Raw genomic sequence first — 18,409 nt, 5'->3', positions numbered from 1 at the left:
ACCAAACACACAAGCCATTTCCTTCAGCATCTTTCAACCATCCTTGTCCTTTTACAACTTGAATCCCTAATTCTCAATGTCTCAGTGTTTATGGTGACTTCCTGTACATGGTCGCCCATGCCTATAACTCACAATTGTTGACAACTCATCTCTCCTAACATTGTACTGTTTCTCAGCCCCCTTCCTTATTCCTGATATACATGGAAAACTACATTCGTATGCATAACTGTTTCTTCTGTGAGAGGAAGCTAAACAGAGAAATACGTAGCATGGCCATGGGCACCCACCTGGTGCCCTCATATGTCAACCTTTATAGGGACCATTTTGAGGAAATCATCATAGCCACCTCTTGTCTGGTTGTTTCATTGACAGTTGATTCATGATCTGTACCTAGGGCCAAGACACATTATTTTTATTGCTCCACAGTTTCAACCACCTCTATCCTGTTTATTTAACCTGCTCATATTCAGGCCAGTGTGCCACCTTCCTGGACATTGAACATGTCTCTCCAGTGACTAAATAATAACCTCTGTCCATGTCAGGCCCTCTAACCATCAGCAGTAGTTACATTTTTACAACTGTCATCCCTTCCACACTAAAAAATCTTTCCCATACAGTCTGGCCACCAATAGACAGAGCATCTTCAGTGATTAGCAGTCACTTGCTTGGTATGGTGAAGGTTTTACAAAGGCCTCTATGGATGGGGATTACCCACCAAATCTAATCTGCAATAAAATGTCTCATGCCAAATCTGCAAATATCCCTAACTCTCCAACCAACCCCATGACTCAGCTACAAAAGAGAACCTGCCTTTCAGCTCTTTTATGTGGTTCATTCCTGCCATTGCACGCATAATAGAACAGGCTGCCAGGCACATCAGGATTAAGGCCACACCACCACCACCACCACCACCACCACCTTCTTTTCATCCTCCTCTGGTTGGAATGTGAACCTATGACTTGGCCCACAAACTTAATAGACCTGTAGTCGTAAGAAGTTGTCAGCCTAGTGAAGGTGCTAACTCAGTGCGTTTCATACTTTCCTTCACACCATCTTAAAATTTTTGTCATTCTATGTTTATCCAAAGCTAATTAATCTCACCATCAAAAACTCCGTCTACCTCAAAATGAAGCAGTCTGCCAGTAACTTTGAATCTAGCTTATAGTCTTATCAAGTGACATCGCATATCCTGATATTTGCGTGAAAGAAATCATGTCACTAATGATAAATGTTTGGAGAGATCCTTAATGCAGTGCATCATGCAAATTGCTTCTTTTCACAGTACTCAAGTAAACAGTCAAGTCAGATTAATGCGATCACCACCTGTAATTGACATCAACATGGAATAACTGTTTGAAGACAGCAGGTGGTAGCACTAGCAGTGGAGGGTATCTGTAAAGCATAATTGGGGGGGGGGGGGGGAGACAAAAAACTGTGCAGTTGTCATAATGCAGAAACGCAGTGAAGTAGGTGACGTCCAAAAGGACAGAATAATTGGCTTTTGGGTCGAGTGTGGAAGCATTTCAGAAATGGCAAAGTTTGTAAACTGTTCGCATGTCACTGTGGTTAAAGTATACAGTGCATGGCAAAATGGTGCTGAGGCAACTGTGATGCAGTATAGGCCATAGGTGACAGTTGTGAAAAATGGCTGCAGAGATGTGTACAGGCGAATAGGCATGCAGTTTGTCACCAACTGACCACCCAGGTGAACCAAAGGGCTACCAACAGTGTCTCCTCAACAAGCGTTCATTGAATGTTGCTGCATATGTGCCTCCACAGCAGGTACCTGGTTCATGCACCCATGCTGATGCTATTCATTGGTAGCAAAGGCTGGAATTTGCATGACAGTAATGCAGCCGGATCTCCAGTGAGTGGCAACAGGTGGCCTTTGCAGATAAATCATGTTTTATGCTCCATCAGGAAGTTGGTTGTTGGCATGTGCGGTCCTGCAACAATTGTCGGAAGGATCCAGGCCACAGGAGGGAGTGTTATGGTCTGAGGAATGTTTTTGTGGCATTCCTGGGTCATTTTGGCATTCTGAAAGACACAGTGGATCAACACAAGTATGCATTTATCCTTGGGGATCATGTCCACCTGTACATGCAGTTTCTATTTTCCTTGGCACCATGGCATTTACAAGCAAGACAATGCAATGTGTCACACAGTTTGCAGTGTATATGCATGGCCCAAAGAGCACCAGAATGATTTTACCATACTTTTCTGGCAACCAAACTCCCCTATTTAAAACCAATCGAGAATCTGTGGGACCACCTCAGTTGGGTTGTTCGTGCTGCAGATCCTCAGTTCAGAAACATATTGCAGCTGCCCCCAGCACTGGAGTGTGCATGGCTCCGCATGCCTGTTGGAACCTTCCAGAAACTCACTGACTCTGTTCTTACATGTCCGTACTTGCAAAAGGTGCTGACATTAATGAGAGTGGACTGTGTATAAATATAAAATCTATCAAATATGGCAGTTTAGCTTCACAAATGTATAAATAAACATGACACTTTATTGATTTTGTTTATTTTGGAATTTAAAAAATATTATTTTTACTATCATGTGAATTAACTTTGTGATGACAGCCTGATTTCATGCACAGTCCAAGGTCAAGATTAGTCAAAGGTGATAATTTGGTTAGTGAATCCAGTTAAGGTGATTCCATATGAAACTAGTGAACTATCTTATGTACATATTTTGTTCCTTGATTCCAAATCTTCCCTGTATCATCTGTAATAACTGTGATGTAGCCATATGTCACATAATCTGTGCTGTGATTTTTTGATTGGAGCAAACTGAGAGAAGCCATCTTGATTTATGTGTTTGCTAAACAAAAGTGTCATATTGGGTGGGTTTTCATATTTATGATTGCATATTATGAAAATATTCGGTTTCATTCACATTAATAATCTCCCAAAAATGGCTCATTTGTGATACAAACTGTTGTGCACAACTGTCATGACTAAAACTGTTCCTGAAATTAGGTTTAATGGTAGAAGGGCTATTTTTACTGTACATCACATTTGGAACCATGTTCTTTATTGGGAAAATGAACTGTCATTCTAAATTGCAGGCAGACCTGAAAAATAGATCAAAATCCAGTTTCAGAATTCAGCAACCATCAGTTACCCACATCAGTACACTGGTGCCTCCAGATTTATGACATTTTTACACAGCAATGAAGAAAATGTCAAATATCATGACGTTTCATAAAAACTGCCAATTTTACATTATTGTTAACACAAAATTTTACTCTGTCTAATATGGTTGAAGTTCTTAAGTAAGGAACAAAGGGTAAATTGGAAAAATAATGAAATAAGATCCAAATTCATGGGGTAGGAATGAATTTTTTTTATGTACTTTGTCAACAGAAAGAGAAATGTTAGATATTATGGAAGAAATTAATGCAAAGTCACCTCTTAGTAATTTAAAAATAGTCATGGTGTGTAGGAAAGCTATTGAAGAAGTGGGCATTTGGACAAACTCTCGTCATAGCCAGAATATGCTATTCAGTAGAGTCATCTGTAGAAAAGTGTTTAGTGATCAGATAGGAACCTGTATATAGATGAACACTTCCATCAGCTAGATAATCTTTCTTTCCTACGTTGTTCTAAATAATTGTTCTAACCTTGGGCTTGGGCAGGGAGGGGGGGGAGGGGGAGTCTGTTAATGTTTTAAAATTGTACAACAAATAAAACTGCATGTGATTTATCAAGCATCCCATGTTACTGTTTATGTGAGATACAGTTTAATGATTTAATCACTTGTGACAACTATACCTTTTGTGAAGCTAAAATTATTTGATTGTTCCCCAACCTCCACTTTTCACTATCAGCATAACCTGTGTTTACATTTACTTTTTATTGAACCCTTGAAATCTCTCTCCTCTCTCCTCTCTTCTTTACTGTGTGTGTGTGTGTGTGTGTGTGTGTGTGTGTGTGTGTGTGTGTGTGTGTGTGTGTGTGTGGGCGCGCGCGCGCACTTGATGGGAGTAACATCCACTTATGTAACATGCAGGTGAGGAAGACATTTCAAAGCTGGATCCTAATCGCTTGCTGTACAAGGCTGCAGCAGCTCATAACTTGCCTGTGATGCTGAAAGCACTTGCCTTGGGAGCAGATAAACAGTGGATGAATGAAGAGGATCACAATCGTACACCTTTACATCAAGCAATCTTTAGTGTAAGTACATGATATATTTTTATCATCTCAGAAAACTTATTTTCATTTCTCTGGAACCTAATTTTGTGGTAGTTGTGCTCCATAAAACAGCAAAAAATGAAGTCAGCTATTAGCAAGAAGTCTGCCAGTAAAATAGGTGTGAAGAAATTTAGTGAACAGTAAAAGATTATCTGTTGTTGAAGCACAATAATTGGGTCAGATGTTGATTTAGCACTGTTGTTAATTGCCTCTTATGTTAATTCAGGTCAACAGTGAACCTTGGTCAGTCGATCTAGTTGTCTGGACGAAAGACCAAAATTGATCTCCGGTCAGCGATGCCAAGTCATGACCAGCTTCTCATCTGTGCAAGATCCTGTCACTATTTTATCAGTCTGTCTTCTTTCACTTAGCTCTAGATTGTCAGCTTCTGTCACTTACAATTTCTTGGGCATTTTAGGAAGTGTTTATTGTCTTGCTCTTTCGAACAAATGGTGCTATTTCATGCTTCCAACTAGTCACCACCTTTTTGTGACTGCATGCGTGTATCCATGTAAGTGTACACCAATGTGCCTGTGTCAGTCAACCAGTTTGCTAACATCTTGTGGATATGATATAATTTTTTCTCTTATTTCCAGGGATCAGTAATGGCCTGTGAATTTTTACTGCTTAACGGTGCCAAAATAAACTCTCAGGACAGTGAAGGAAAAACACCATTACATCTTGCAACTGAATTAGGTAAGTACCACAATTACAAATACTGAAGCCTTCAATTATCCAAGTCACTTGGTTATTTTAAGTATTCCTGCTACGCCTAGTCTTTATAATCAAATTTGATAGTACAATGTGACAATCTTCATTATAAAAAAAAGGTGTCATAAATTGTGAGTGAGCTCTTTACTTCTTTCTAATTAATGGAAAATCTCATATAAATAAGTGAAACAATTACTAACAAAGAGATAGAGGGGCTGGCCAGTACTTACCTCAGCTCAGTACAGCCGATAGAAACACAAAAAAACAACCGAAAATTTAACTTCCTAGCTTTCGGAATAAATGTTCCTTCATCAGGGAGGAGAGAGGGGAAAGAAAGGGAAGAAGGGAAAGTGGATTTAGTTACTCACAACCCAGGTTATGAAGCAACAGGGAAAGGAAAATAGGGAGGGTAGCAAGGATGGAGGCATGGTTGTCAGAGGGTAGCCAAAGATATTCTACTGTAAGTACTGTGCCAGCTTCAAACCAAATAGGATGCATACAGAAGTAAAGAGGTGTATAGTATAAAGATGTAGGGTGAAAAGATGCATGAATGGCTAAAGAGGAAAGGAAAAGAGGAGAAGACTGAAAAGTACATGGGAGTGAGGTTGTTTAACGTAGGTTCAGTCCAGGGGGATGGCGGGATGAAAGGATGTGCTGTGAGTGATTACAACTACTGAAACAATAAGTTATTAAAAGTTGTGCCGGTTTCAGTGTAAACACAACATGGATAGAATCTGTTCTGGCATGCAAGTAACTTACCAAAAGTATTGTAAATTACAAGTTGCACGTTAGTGTGATACTTCGGCAAGTGCATTGTTTTGTGATCGAAACTTTTTGGAGTTCCGTGTCATTGTTAGTTGACATCACGTAGTGGTCTATCTTGTAAAGTTTACAGGAACAGAGGAAAATAAAAATTAAAACTTCTCATTTCTACCGTGTCAAATTTGCGCCATTAAAGTTTTCATCAAATGAGTCGCTGCAAATGTTTGCTTTGTAACATTGCACCCAGACAAGCACCAGATGTGAAGAGAGCTATTGAGCTTCTTGAAAAACTGGAAAAGAGTGGAGAAGTGCCAGCTACAAAACTTGCTGCACTACATAAGGTACTCCAGAGTGATTTTCTCAATGCTGTCAGGGAAGTCTATGAGCATGTTTGAGACAGTAGATATTCAAGGGTCACAGGATATATGGGATCTGCAACATCTAAGGCAACTGTAGCAGCTTTTGCTGCTAGTGAAGGACATGCCCGTCCTAGAGTAGTAGAATTACCTAAAACAGAAGAAGGGCTTGGCTTTAATGTTATGGGTGGAAAAGAACAAAACTCTCCTATATACATATCCTGCATAATTCCCGGAGGTGTAGCAGATCATCATGGAGGCCTGAAGAGAGGAGATCAGCTACTTTCTGTGAATGGTGTTAGTGTGGAGGGTGAGAACCATGAGAAAGCAGTAGAATTGCTTAAGCAAGCACAGGGCCCTGTGAAACTGGTTGTGAGGTACACACCAAAGGTACTGGAAGAGATGGAGATGCGTTTTGATAAGCAGAGAGCAGCACGTTGGCGTCAGTTCCAGTAAATGTACACAATGATTTAAGTATAAGAGAACAAATTAAAATGCTTTTTTTGTTTGATGTGGCAATCAGTTTCAAGCATTGATAAATTCATACTGAGTTTTTCAACCTCTTTCTGGGAACCAGGGTAGCTTCAGTACAACAGCGAGTATTAATACTAATTAAATTATAGAAAAAGAAAAATTAGTCCTTGCATGAAGAGACTGTGTTATGTACAAAAGCCTGATACCAAAACTTTTGCTATGAACTTCACATCCTAAACATGTATTATTACCCTTTTTATTTGTGATAATCTAACAGTGGATGAAGATCAAGAGGTCATTTATTAGATGTGACTGAGTGTACATGATGTAAGTGTATACACATGCTTATTAAAAATCATTGTTCAAATTAAGATAATTGTTCCAATATTAGCAGCAGAATGATTTAGTATTTATAAATGTTTAGGTCAGTTAATAGAAGACAGTTACAAAAGCTGTAGCTCCAGGTGTAGCCATTATTCAGTTTATACATATTCAAGCTATTTTCGAGGCAGCCATTCCTCAGTATTACTGTTTTGCACAATGAATGCATGGTAACTTCTTTGTTATTTGTGCTTCTGTTGACAGTGTATAGTTATTTAATTTGTAATTGATACTTGTAAACAGAAAGTCATTTAATATTGATGCAAGACCTAATTCTTTGCTGCCTCATATTTTCCAGAAGATAGGTTATGCCACTTACACTGAAAATGAACGATATCTTGATTTCAGTATATATACTAAGATACCATCTTAGTATAATGCTCAACAGCCACTTGACCATCTTCTTCTGTGCGAATGCACAAACAGTGCCCAAACTCTTACGGGAATCGGCAGCATGCCGCGAATAATGAGTATAATGGCCGGGCGCACTACGAATGTAGTGCAGGACAATGCATTGAGAATGTGGGTTTCATGGGAGGTGTGCCAGAGATAAATCCCTGCAGTCGCGTACTATCCTCTGTGTCCTCGGTGGCTCAGATGGATAGAGAGTCTTCCATGTAAGCAGGAGATCCCAGGTTCGAGTCCCAGTCGGGGCACAGATTTTCATCTGTCTCTGTTGACATATGTAAGCAGCTAAGGGTGGTCATTGCATTGTAATTTCATGATTTCAGTATTTTTTAAATGTGTTCAGGTATACATTTTTAGTAGGAGCAGATGACGACGACGACGATGACGACGATGGTGATGATGATGATGATGATGATGATGATGATGATGATGATCCATGGAATGGCTACAGATTCCTGGATATGTTTAATTTCCATTCAGCTATCTGATTCTTATTTTATTTTTAGCAGTCAACCCATTTCATTTCAGACTGTTAAGATCTTTGTACAATTCAATATTTTGCATTTTTAAATATTCATTCATAATGATATTTGTTCCATATTTGAGACAGACATTCTCGCAATTTTGCCAAATCAGTTTCTATGCTTGTTGAACAGCTGGAAGATAAAGTAGCTGTACACAAATCATGTTGTACACATCTGTGCATAATAGAGTATTACTGTTTTTACAAGATATTCATACTGTTTTTTTAAATATGTTTTGTTGCCTTTAACTGTTAAAATATCTATAAAAATTTTCTTTGTAAACTTTATTTATGGTTTAAGGACTAGAACACAACTATACTTACATGAGAAATATACATGGCAAGTACAGCACATCCTTTCATCCCGCCACCCCCCTGGACTGAACCTACGTTAAACAACCTCACTCCCATTTACTTTTCAGTCTTCTCCTCTTTTCCTTTCCTCTTTAGCCATTCATGCATCTTTTCATCCTACATCTTTATACTATACACCTCTTTACTTCTGTATGCATCCTCTTTGGTTTGAAGCTGGCACAGTACCTACAGTAGAATATCTTTGGCTTCCCTCTGACAACCATGCCTCCATCCTTGCTACCCTCCCTGTTTTCCTTTCCCTGTTGCTTCATAACCTGGGTTGTGAGTAACTAAATCCACTTTCCCTTCTTCCCTTTCTGTCCCCTCTCTCCTCCCTTATGAAGGAACATTTATTCCGAAAGCTAGGAAGTTAAATTTTCGGTTGTTTTTTTGTGTTTCTATTGGCTGTACTGAGCTGAGGTAAGTACTGGCCAGCCCCTCTATCTCTTTGTTAGTAAGTGTTTCACCTCTTTACTTCTTTGATCTTTGTTAGTTTTTGGGATACATATCTTTGTTTTGTTCAGAGTCAAAAGTACAGTGGCACATTCTTTTTATTTGTGTTGTGTCAGATGATTCTTCTGAATGCAGTGTCTGAAGCACAGAAGAAAGTAACATAGTTTAGAGTTAGGTATAGGCCATTTCATCAAAAAAATAAAAAAAGGCTCTTGTTACTCTAATATTAAACTCCCTGTCTTATGTATAGAGCCTCAAAGTAAATTTACTTTAGACTTTTGTTTAACCATAATATATTAAATGGTGATTACTAAGCAATGAACTAATTAATTTTCAAATTGTAATTAAAAGTTTCATTTTTTTATAAATAAGTGAGGAAACAGCTTTGGAAAGGTTTCAGTGATATCCTGTTTCGATGCAAGATGTTAGACTGCAGAACCGGTATCACACTATATTAGCAATATATCCATGGAGTGAAAAATGCTACTTTAACTTGACTCTGAGACTCGCATAATGTGTTCACTTTCCTGAAGTAATTATTTTATTTTTTACAAACGTCATACAATACAGTAACATATTCATTCTTATATCTTTCTTCACTTTGTAAAACTTGCTCTTTATCTCATAGCACAAGAAAGGAGGACAAAATGAAGTCATATATTAATCATTAGTGTGGTAAACACAAGGGTGTAAAATATTATAGATCATTACAAATCATAATTCAAATTGTAAGAAAATAAACTTTGTGAGGAGGCTATTTAATTGAAAGATGAGGAAAAACTGGTGATCATCTTCTAGGAAATCCTTGCTGTACTTGATGTGAGATTTGTAATATTGTGTAACTAGGATTAAAACCAGAATAAGGAACCAAAGTTGGTTTTGGTTGCTGAGAAAACTTAACTATCATATGCACTGCATTCTTCAGTATTGTTTATTGTTAGTCACCCAAAGTGGAAGACATGCTTTCTTTTTATTTGACAGTTTTCATTATTTTGAGTGGGATAAACTGATGCTGCAGTGTTTATCTTTGCCGTGATAGTGTAGAAGGTATTACAAAACCACCAGAGTGAAAAATTTGTACGTTTTGCGCATTTATTTACATATATGATGCGACTTTGTCTTTTGTTTGTGGGAGATTACTGGGTAAAGATAGATCTGCATCAAAATTCTTGATTCAGATATTTTACTGTTCTTGTCAGCAGACTTGTGTCTGTGTATGTGTGGATGGATATGTGGGTGTGTGCGCGAGTGTACACCTGTCCTTTTTTCCTCCTTTTTTCCCCCTAAGGGAAGTCTTTCCACTCCCGGGACTGGAATGACTCCTTACCCTCTCCATTAAAACCCACATCCTTTCGTCTTTCCCTCTCCTTCCCTCTTTCCTGAAGAAGCAACCATCAGTTGCAAAAGCTAGTAATTCTGTGTGTGTGTGTGTGTGTGTGTGTGTGTGTGTGTGTGTGTGTGTGTGTGTGTGTGTCATATGATAGCACAGTAAGTTTTTAGTGGAAAGCTGGAGGAAATCAAACTCATGTGGCCTAAAAAACAGGATAAAAGAACACATTAAAAGCACAGAAAGTGTTCTGCAGTGTTAAAATTAGATGGTGTGGTGTTCTGGAGCAATGTCACAGAATTCACTGGTATGGCCAAAATCCAAATGCGTTAAATGCTGACTATAGAACGAAGCAAGAAAAAAGTACATTAAATTAAGAAGTTGAAAAGGTAAACATAAACATTTGAAATAAATCAGAAATGAACACCAGTTATTTAGGATAGTGTCATACGGTTTGATTGGGTGCCCTGTGTTAGTTGTGGTTAGTGGCTGCCAACTGTGGTGTAGGTGATGACGAGAAGAGAATCAGCTCAAAGGAGTACTCAGTATTGAAGCTCTGTTGTGCAGATATGTCTCCCTAGTAATTTTAGTGCATTTCCAATTCCACAAATAAACTTTCTGCACATTATTGTAACAATGATCACCAGAAAATCTACATTGTCTCCCTCAATAGGTGCAAGCTTCATTTGCAAGTAACTCCTTCCATTGACCAAGTTGTTGGTGTTCTTGCATAATTTCAAATAATCTCAAATTAGCTAAGAATGACCATGTATGTTTTGATTCTGCATTGTGAATGTCTGTCCTTCCTTAAAGCTTCTTTATACTGTTATTAACACATCAATATTTTAGATAGCATTTGCTACCTTCCTCAGCACATAATCATCAGACAGATGTTGAAAATATGTTAATCAGTCTGCAAATTTTTTTCTAATTGATTATACAGTTAATAGAAGAAAAGTGGATGTGTACTGTAACTCGTCATTATTTACAGTAATTGGTCATTATTTTTCAGTATTTTACAACTGCCATTTCGCTGGATTTTTGGCAGTAAGATATTGTTTTCTAACAATTACTTGTACCTCTGTTAGCATATGTGCAATCAAGGCTTTATTATCACTGGTCACCACATCAACAATAATTACATCAAATAGTGAGACCTATTATTATCCAGTGAGTCCAAGACACTACAAGTAGCTGTATTGACAAATCATTTAACATCATTATCAAACAAGCAGCTTATAGTAATTTTGTGTGACTCCTTATCTCATGGTACTCTCTTTTGGGAAGGCAGTGGTCCAGTGCCCCTTCTGGTCATCCAGATTTAGTTTTCCTGTGGCTTACCTATATCCGTTAAGGCTTTTGGTTCTTTTGATAAGTTCAAAGCTGATATCTTTCATCATCACTCACCAGTCTGAGCTTGTGCTCAGTCTCAGTTGACCTCACTGTAGACAAGGCACTGAACTCCTACTCTTCTTGTTTACTTTCTCCACCATTAGTAAACACAACTCTCCCATCTGTTATTTCTGCCATTGCAGAAAATACATTTACATATTAGTTACAATTTCCATTCCTCTTTAATTTTAGTCTTTACCAAGACTGTTTCAGACTTTTTACCTTTAAAATTCATTAGATTTGACCAAATACACTGCCTCAGCTTGCCTCCAGTTGGTCTTGCTGACAACTGTTCCATTTTTAGTTGGTCATTTCACTGGCACTAATACTGTCCAGTGCAAAATCCCCTTCTAGTGGACAAATTGGTGAAATGACAACAGTACACCAGCAGGATTGTTTATAATATGCTGTTTGTTGTAAATACTAGTTTGTGTTCCATTAATAAAATTGTTATTCACATAAAAGATAGAAAGAACTGTGTGAACATATTGCTTCACTCAATCTGTAAGTTAACACATGGACTGTATGTGTTAAATGAGGCCGTTGATGAGTAATAAGTCAACAGGAGTGTACTGCAGAAATGAAATGTGTTTCAAATGCATTCATTATGTCTCCAGTGTTACCAATGAGCATAGTACTTAACATGACAACAGGAATCAGTGAGCTTCCACGCCACTTACCAGTGTCCTCCACACCCAACACACTTGGTTTTCTTGTTTAAAACTCAGGAGAAGGGCTCTTGGACACACATACTGTTCATTTGGCATTGTGTTGATGGTTATCTTTTTTCATTCACCATTTTCTGTCCTTCCTCCATCTTTGCTTTGTCTGTGCTATTTTCCCTGTGGTGTTTAATCAGCTCATTACTAGTCCTTGGATTTGAAAGTAGGTTTTAACTGTGTGTTGCATCTGGATGTGTTATGGATGACTTTATCACTTCCTTTTACTATATCCCATCTTTACTTATATTCTTACAAAGACTTTAAAAAATCTTTTTTTTAAAAAATTTACCTAGTTGGATTTGTGTGTGTGTGTGTGTGTGTGTGTGTGTGTGTGTGTGTGAGTGAGAGAGAGAGAGAGAGAGAGAGAGAGAGAGAGAGAGAGAGAGAGAGAGAGAGAGTTATGTAATGTGCAGGTTTCAAAAGCTGGTAAGTAAACATCTTATACATTTTGTTGTTGATGTACTAGTTAACACTTTGTACTGAACACTTTGTACTGGAGTGTTTTACATGTCGTCTGGTATTTTATTTTGCAGGACATACAGCACAAGTTTGCCTTTTACTGAAGCACCGTGCTGATCAGCATATTCCTGACAAAGAGGGTACTGAACCTCTTACTGTAGCAATAAGGGAGGCAAATGCAGATATAGTTACCTTGTAAGTAAACCCTATTTTTTAAGGTTGGAATTCGGAAGTTTGTCACTGAAGCATCACTAATTAAAGTAATGCAAGGTGACAGGGCAAGGGAATTGTGTATGGGAGATGAAACTATTGATACCTGAAGTGGATGTATCGTTGTACTTTGTTATTTCAACTGTGTCTTGAACTCTGTATACATTGCTAAGTTAGTATGACTGAGAGACAAAAGTTACTTTGGTGAATATACTATTTATGCATAAAATTGTGTTTACTGTGTTCTAGCACTTTCTTATGCCAACAATTTTTGTATTCCAGACAAACTCTATGAAAATCCATGTATGTAGCATTCCATAAGTTACCGATTGACTGTAAATGTCTTAATGATCTCAACCATTAAATACAGGATTCAGTTTTAGGTGAACTGTGGATTCATAGTCAGTGTCTTCTATCCCTGTAAATTCAAAATATGCAACAATTACTGTTGGTCAAAGCTGTGTAATAGTCTTCTTAGTTTATTTCTGTAGTTTTTCATACTATTCTTGTCAAGTCAAAAGTTGTCAGACTGGTAATCAAGTAGTTCTTAAATTATTCGTTGTTAATTATTTTTCTGAAAAGCAGATAGTGAGTCTCACTAGTATGGAAAGGATAGATTGCTACCTGCTACGTTAGAAAAAGTGTTGAGTTGCAAACAAGCGCAATGAAGAAGGATGCTAGATATATTCAACTACCAGACAAAACTGTTCTTCAGATGTAGAAAACTCACAAGCAAGCACACTTGGCCACTGTTGTCTCTGGGCACCAATGCCCAACTAATAGAGTTCCTATGTGAAACATCATGAGGTTGCAATGGAGGGAAGGGGCTAGGGGTCGATAAATAGACAAATGAAAAGGTCAATGCCAATGTGTTGTTGGGATAGGAGCCAGAAGTAGTACGGGAATGGGAGTTGGGAGGAGGATAGGGAGGTGGAGAACAGGGATAAGTGAAGGTTAAGGTCAGGGGGGGGGGGGGGGGGCAGTTAAGAGACTGTATCTTGACCACAGTTTGGCGGTGATCATTCATATGACAGACAACTTGTTAGTTGTCTTGGTCATATAGAATGCAGCACAGTGGTTGCTGATAAGTTGTTAGATCACATGGGTGCCTTCATAGGTAGCTGTACTTGTGATTGAGTAGGAGACAGCTGTAACAGGACTGGAGTAGAGAATGGTATGAGAATACATGGGACAGATCTTGCATCTAGATCTGCAACAGGGATATGGGCCAAGAAGTAAGGGTTTGGGAGCATGGATGGAGTATGGACAGACAAGGATATTGCATGGGTTGGGTGGACTTAGATTAACACTGTAGAAGGGATGAGAAGGATATTTAGCATTCCAGAGCACTATGAGTAGTAGTCGAATCCCTGGTGAAGAATGTGGTTCAGTTGCTGCAGTTCTGGGTGGTACAATAGGAAATACTCCTTTGTGGCTGGAAAGTGGGTATGTGGGGGCTGATAGATGACTGGGGAGTCAAGGAACAAGAGGTCTGCTGTGGATAAGGTGTATTGGGTAATTTCGGTCTGCGAAGGCCTCTGTGAGACTCTTGGCATATTTGGAGAGCAATTGCTTGTCACTACATCTGTGAAAATCGTGGGTGCCGAGGCTATATGGAAGGGACCTCTTGGTGGGGAATGGGTGGCATCTGTTAAAGTGGAGGTATTGTTGGTGGTTGGTACATTTGATTTGAGCAGACATATTAATGAAGCCATCCTTGAGTGGATATCAACAACTAAGAATATGGCTTTTGGTCTCAGGAGGACCAGCCGAAGTAATCGGGGGACAAGGTGTTGAGTTCTGGTGGAATGTGGATAGGGTGTCCTTAACCTCAGTTCTGATCTTGAAAATGTTATCAGTGACTTTATACCAGATGATGGGTTTTGGATTCTAGGTGCTTAGGAAGTATTACTCTAGATAGCCCATGAATAGGTTAGCATAGGGTGCCATGTGGATGTCCATTACTGTACCACAGATTTGTTTGTTGTTGATGAGCGTCTCGTTGCTTTGTGCCACTCAGGACTGGAGCAACTGAATCACATCTTCTGCCAAGGTTTCAACTACTTTGCATCATCTTCTGAAATGAGAAATATCCTCCTTAACATCCTCCCCAACATCCTCCCCACCTCTCCCACAGTGGTACTCCACTGCCTACCCAACCTACATGATATGCTTGTCCTTCGGTAATTTGCCCATGCCCCGGACTTCTTGGCTCATGGCTTGTATCCCTGCAGTAGACCTAGATACAAGACCTATCCCATGCATCCGCCACTACCATCAGTCCTGTTACAGACATCTTCAATCGCATCATAGGCAGAGCTGCCCTTGAAAGCAGCCATATAACCCATCAACTTAGCTGCAACCACTATGCTGTGTTCTGTGTGAGTGAGGCAACTAACAAGCTCTCTGTTCACATGAATCATTTCCACCAAACTATGACCAAGAGAGAGCTGAAGCACTTAGTTGAGGAGCATGCCCCCCTCCCTCTTCCAATATGATGTGCTTGACTTTAATGACACCAACAAATATGTATAGTGGTGTAGTATCCCTTGTCTGTCTCACGTCTTTCCTCTCTGCCGCCTCCCACTCCCCACCTGATCCTTCTTCTGTACCATCGCTACCTACCCCACCAAAGACTGCTGCTTAGCTCAGATGCAGTCACAGTTGGGCGTTAGCACCCTTAGACGAAAGTGGCAAAGTGTGCCTGTCAGGAGCTTGCTTATGAATTTTTCTGCTTTTGATGTAGAGTGTTGTCGGATAGGTGAATGTATCTAGCATTATTTTTGATTGAACTTGCCAACAACTAAGTGCTCTTCTGTGTGGTAAGTTGCAATCTATCCTTTCCATATTGTTGTTAGTCCATCCTGAATTTTCCATCATTTCATAGTATGTGTCTTGCTGTATAGATTACTTGCCCAAGTTGAGTTAACAGTATTGTTCTTATATTTCCTATTTAATGTTATTAACTCAAAATATTTAGAGTTAAAACTAGTGGTCACTGAGACACTCGTACAGGGTCATCCATTTCTTCCATGCAAACTGCTGGTTCGTTTTCGGTTGTGATGCAGTAGGACAGTTTGTTGGGGACAGCCTTTATACCCCATACCCATCCCCCCCCCCCCCCCTGCAGCAAATACATTTCATAATGGTGTTTATGACCATACTGTTGAATGCCCCTCATTCATCCATCATCATTTCTTCATCATAATGCACAATTTTTTTTATGTACTCCTATAATTTATCAGTTCTTTCTTTTCCACAAATAGGAGCTTTCCATGTGAACTTCATGCATTAACCCTTGTGGAAAGTTACATTTAATGTTTCTGTACCTTTATTGTTTTCTGTGTGTGCCTCTTTCACACATTCTGTATTTGTTTGTTCATAAGGTGTGTTAATTTAATTTCAAAGCAATTTATATGTCTGAATTTTTTTTGCCATCTTGAATTTTGTATTAATTTGAAAGCTGTATTATTATTATTATTATTATTATTATTATTATTAATTTGTCTGATTTTCATCATTGTTAGCTATAAAAGTACTGGTCCATATTGCCTGTTGAACCTTTCTTTTGCAGGTCACTTTAGTAATCTGTACTAAGTGTAACTTTAGACTACTTGTTCCTTGCTTTTGATATTTTCCACTTTCTTGCAGTAGATGTCTGTCATTCTACACACTAGCTGCTTGTGTTAGCTGTTTTCCTCGTTTTCTTCTTCTAAACAGTCTCTGCTGAAATATCCATATTGGGTAATAATTTATTTTGTGTATATTTTTTTTTTCTTTTGATTAATTAGCTCTCCTGATACAGTTGAAGAAGTCTGGTTTGGAGGATACACTTTTTGTACTGCATCCACATATTATTGATCTTTCATGAGCCATCTAAAAATGGAAACAGTTTCACACTATAAGTGAAGAGGTTACCCAAAATCTCTAACCAATTCTTCTCCATCACCTATGTATTAGTTAACATTCGTAGTCATTCAGTATCCAGAGACAGAGCTAAACATCATAAGTGGTTAAGGTCGTGGACTTGTGTTCAAGAGAAGGGCAGTTCAAAAACCCTGTCTCTCCATCTATATTTACAGTTCCAGAATTTCCTTAAGTTATTTCATGTGGTTTTGAGATGGTTGTTTTTTTGCTCCAAGCAATGCCACAGCTGATTTCTTGGCCCATTTGTATGTTCTGTAATGACCATATCAGCAAGAGGCCATTAAATTAGTATTCTCTGGATCCTCACTTGAAGAAAGTCTAATGGAAATGTTGGTTTCTAATGGGCACAGAGTGTGATGCTCAGTGGAAAGATCAAAATGAGGATAAATGACAATTTAGTAAAAGCTATAGAACTTGTTAATACTTGTTATACCTAAAAGCATTTTAGAAAGTAAGAGTTTGTGCTCAACTTCCAGAAATCAGTGTTTGTTCTAATTATGGCTACTTTTTTGTGTGTAATTTTAAATGGCTCATTAGTATTTAGACTTCATAATTTGATCGTACAAATCACTGTGAATTTATCATGGAATGGTAGCGTATTTTTTTGAACATTGCTTGCAGGAAGCTCTGACAGGTAACCAAGAGAAAATTCATATGACTTGTGTGTTCTTTGTTTTATTATTGACTACGATAAGTCATTTCGAATTACATGTGATTACACAATAACTGTTACATTGGCAGGATAGTAAACAAAGGCATATGGGTCCAGGAAACTATTAGCCTCACATGTGTTTTTTTGCAGTGTGTTCAAGTGTATAAAAAATTACAAAAAATGCTTTTTAACCTACACAAAATGTTCCTCCCAATAAATCCACTATTGCTCAACTCATCCTTCAATCTGCTAAACTCTTGACCTCCATCTTTACTAGTTTGTCTATCACCTACTCCTACACTATCCCTAGTCTTCCACCCATTACTTTAATTTTTATTGTAGCCTTAATACATGATTCTCACTATTATTTATTCTCATTCTCTTTGATCTTTACACCCAATACTACTTGTATAATGGCATCTCATTGTTACATATGTGAGCAAGGTGAAAAAGTTCTTAAGCTGAAAGAACTTAACATGAAGAAAATTGTGTTTTTTGTTGCATTATTGTGTGGTGGACCATAGTGTAAGCAAAATGTCAACTATCTGCAAAGTAGTTTTGTTTATATGAATTTTTAAAGTAGTTGTGTTGTGATTGGTTCATTCAAATGGATGAATTGGAATATTGTTGTCATGAAATTTTTTAGTTTGTGTTGATTATTACCAGGACAAACAAAAATCAAGGGGAAAGAAAACAATACTGCAGTTGCCAATTTGAGTGAATCATTCACAACACATCTGCTATAATAATCTCTATATACAGAACTGTTTGCAGATCAAGGTGACTTTTGACTTACGCCAATCTGCACCAAGTTATTGCATCTTCTGTGGCAGTTCAAGAACTTTTTTTATCCAAAAGTGATATGGAGTCTGGGTTTTCGTCTTCAACATTTAGAAAATTGACAACTGAATTCAAATGTCATTGTACTTGCCTAGTAGGTAATCCATATGAATGATGTCTGAAAACATCAAGAAGATGCACACTGTAGTGTTGGACGATCAGCAGTCAAACATGCATGAAGTAGCTTGAATAAGTAAGAGGATGGTACATAATGTATGAACCTCCAGTGCAGAAGTTATAGTTTACCCTGGTGGGTATT

General features: G+C 38.3%; 1 protein-coding gene and 1 pseudogene across 4 annotated transcripts in view; both read left to right on the top strand.

Moving 5' to 3' along the window:
* Positions 1 to 18,409, top strand: part of LOC126356326 (arf-GAP with coiled-coil, ANK repeat and PH domain-containing protein 2) — a 128,434-nt gene that overhangs the window by 92,843 nt on the left and 17,182 nt on the right. For all 4 annotated transcript variants that reach the window (XM_050007303.1, XM_050007301.1, XM_050007304.1 and 1 more), the window contains 3 exons: positions 4,018 to 4,181; positions 4,796 to 4,895; positions 12,596 to 12,716. In XM_050007303.1, the coding sequence (XP_049863260.1) occupies positions 4,018 to 4,181; positions 4,796 to 4,895; positions 12,596 to 12,716 (385 nt within the window). The remainder of the gene's footprint in view (positions 1 to 4,017; positions 4,182 to 4,795; positions 4,896 to 12,595; positions 12,717 to 18,409) is intronic.
* Positions 5,757 to 6,771, top strand: LOC126356327 (protein lin-7 homolog C-like; annotated as a pseudogene).

Source organism: Schistocerca gregaria, chromosome 3, assembly GCF_023897955.1.
Source record: "Schistocerca gregaria isolate iqSchGreg1 chromosome 3, iqSchGreg1.2, whole genome shotgun sequence".
NCBI classification, from domain to species: domain Eukaryota; kingdom Metazoa; phylum Arthropoda; class Insecta; order Orthoptera; family Acrididae; genus Schistocerca; species Schistocerca gregaria.
This window is presented reverse-complemented; position numbering and strand designations above follow the sequence as displayed.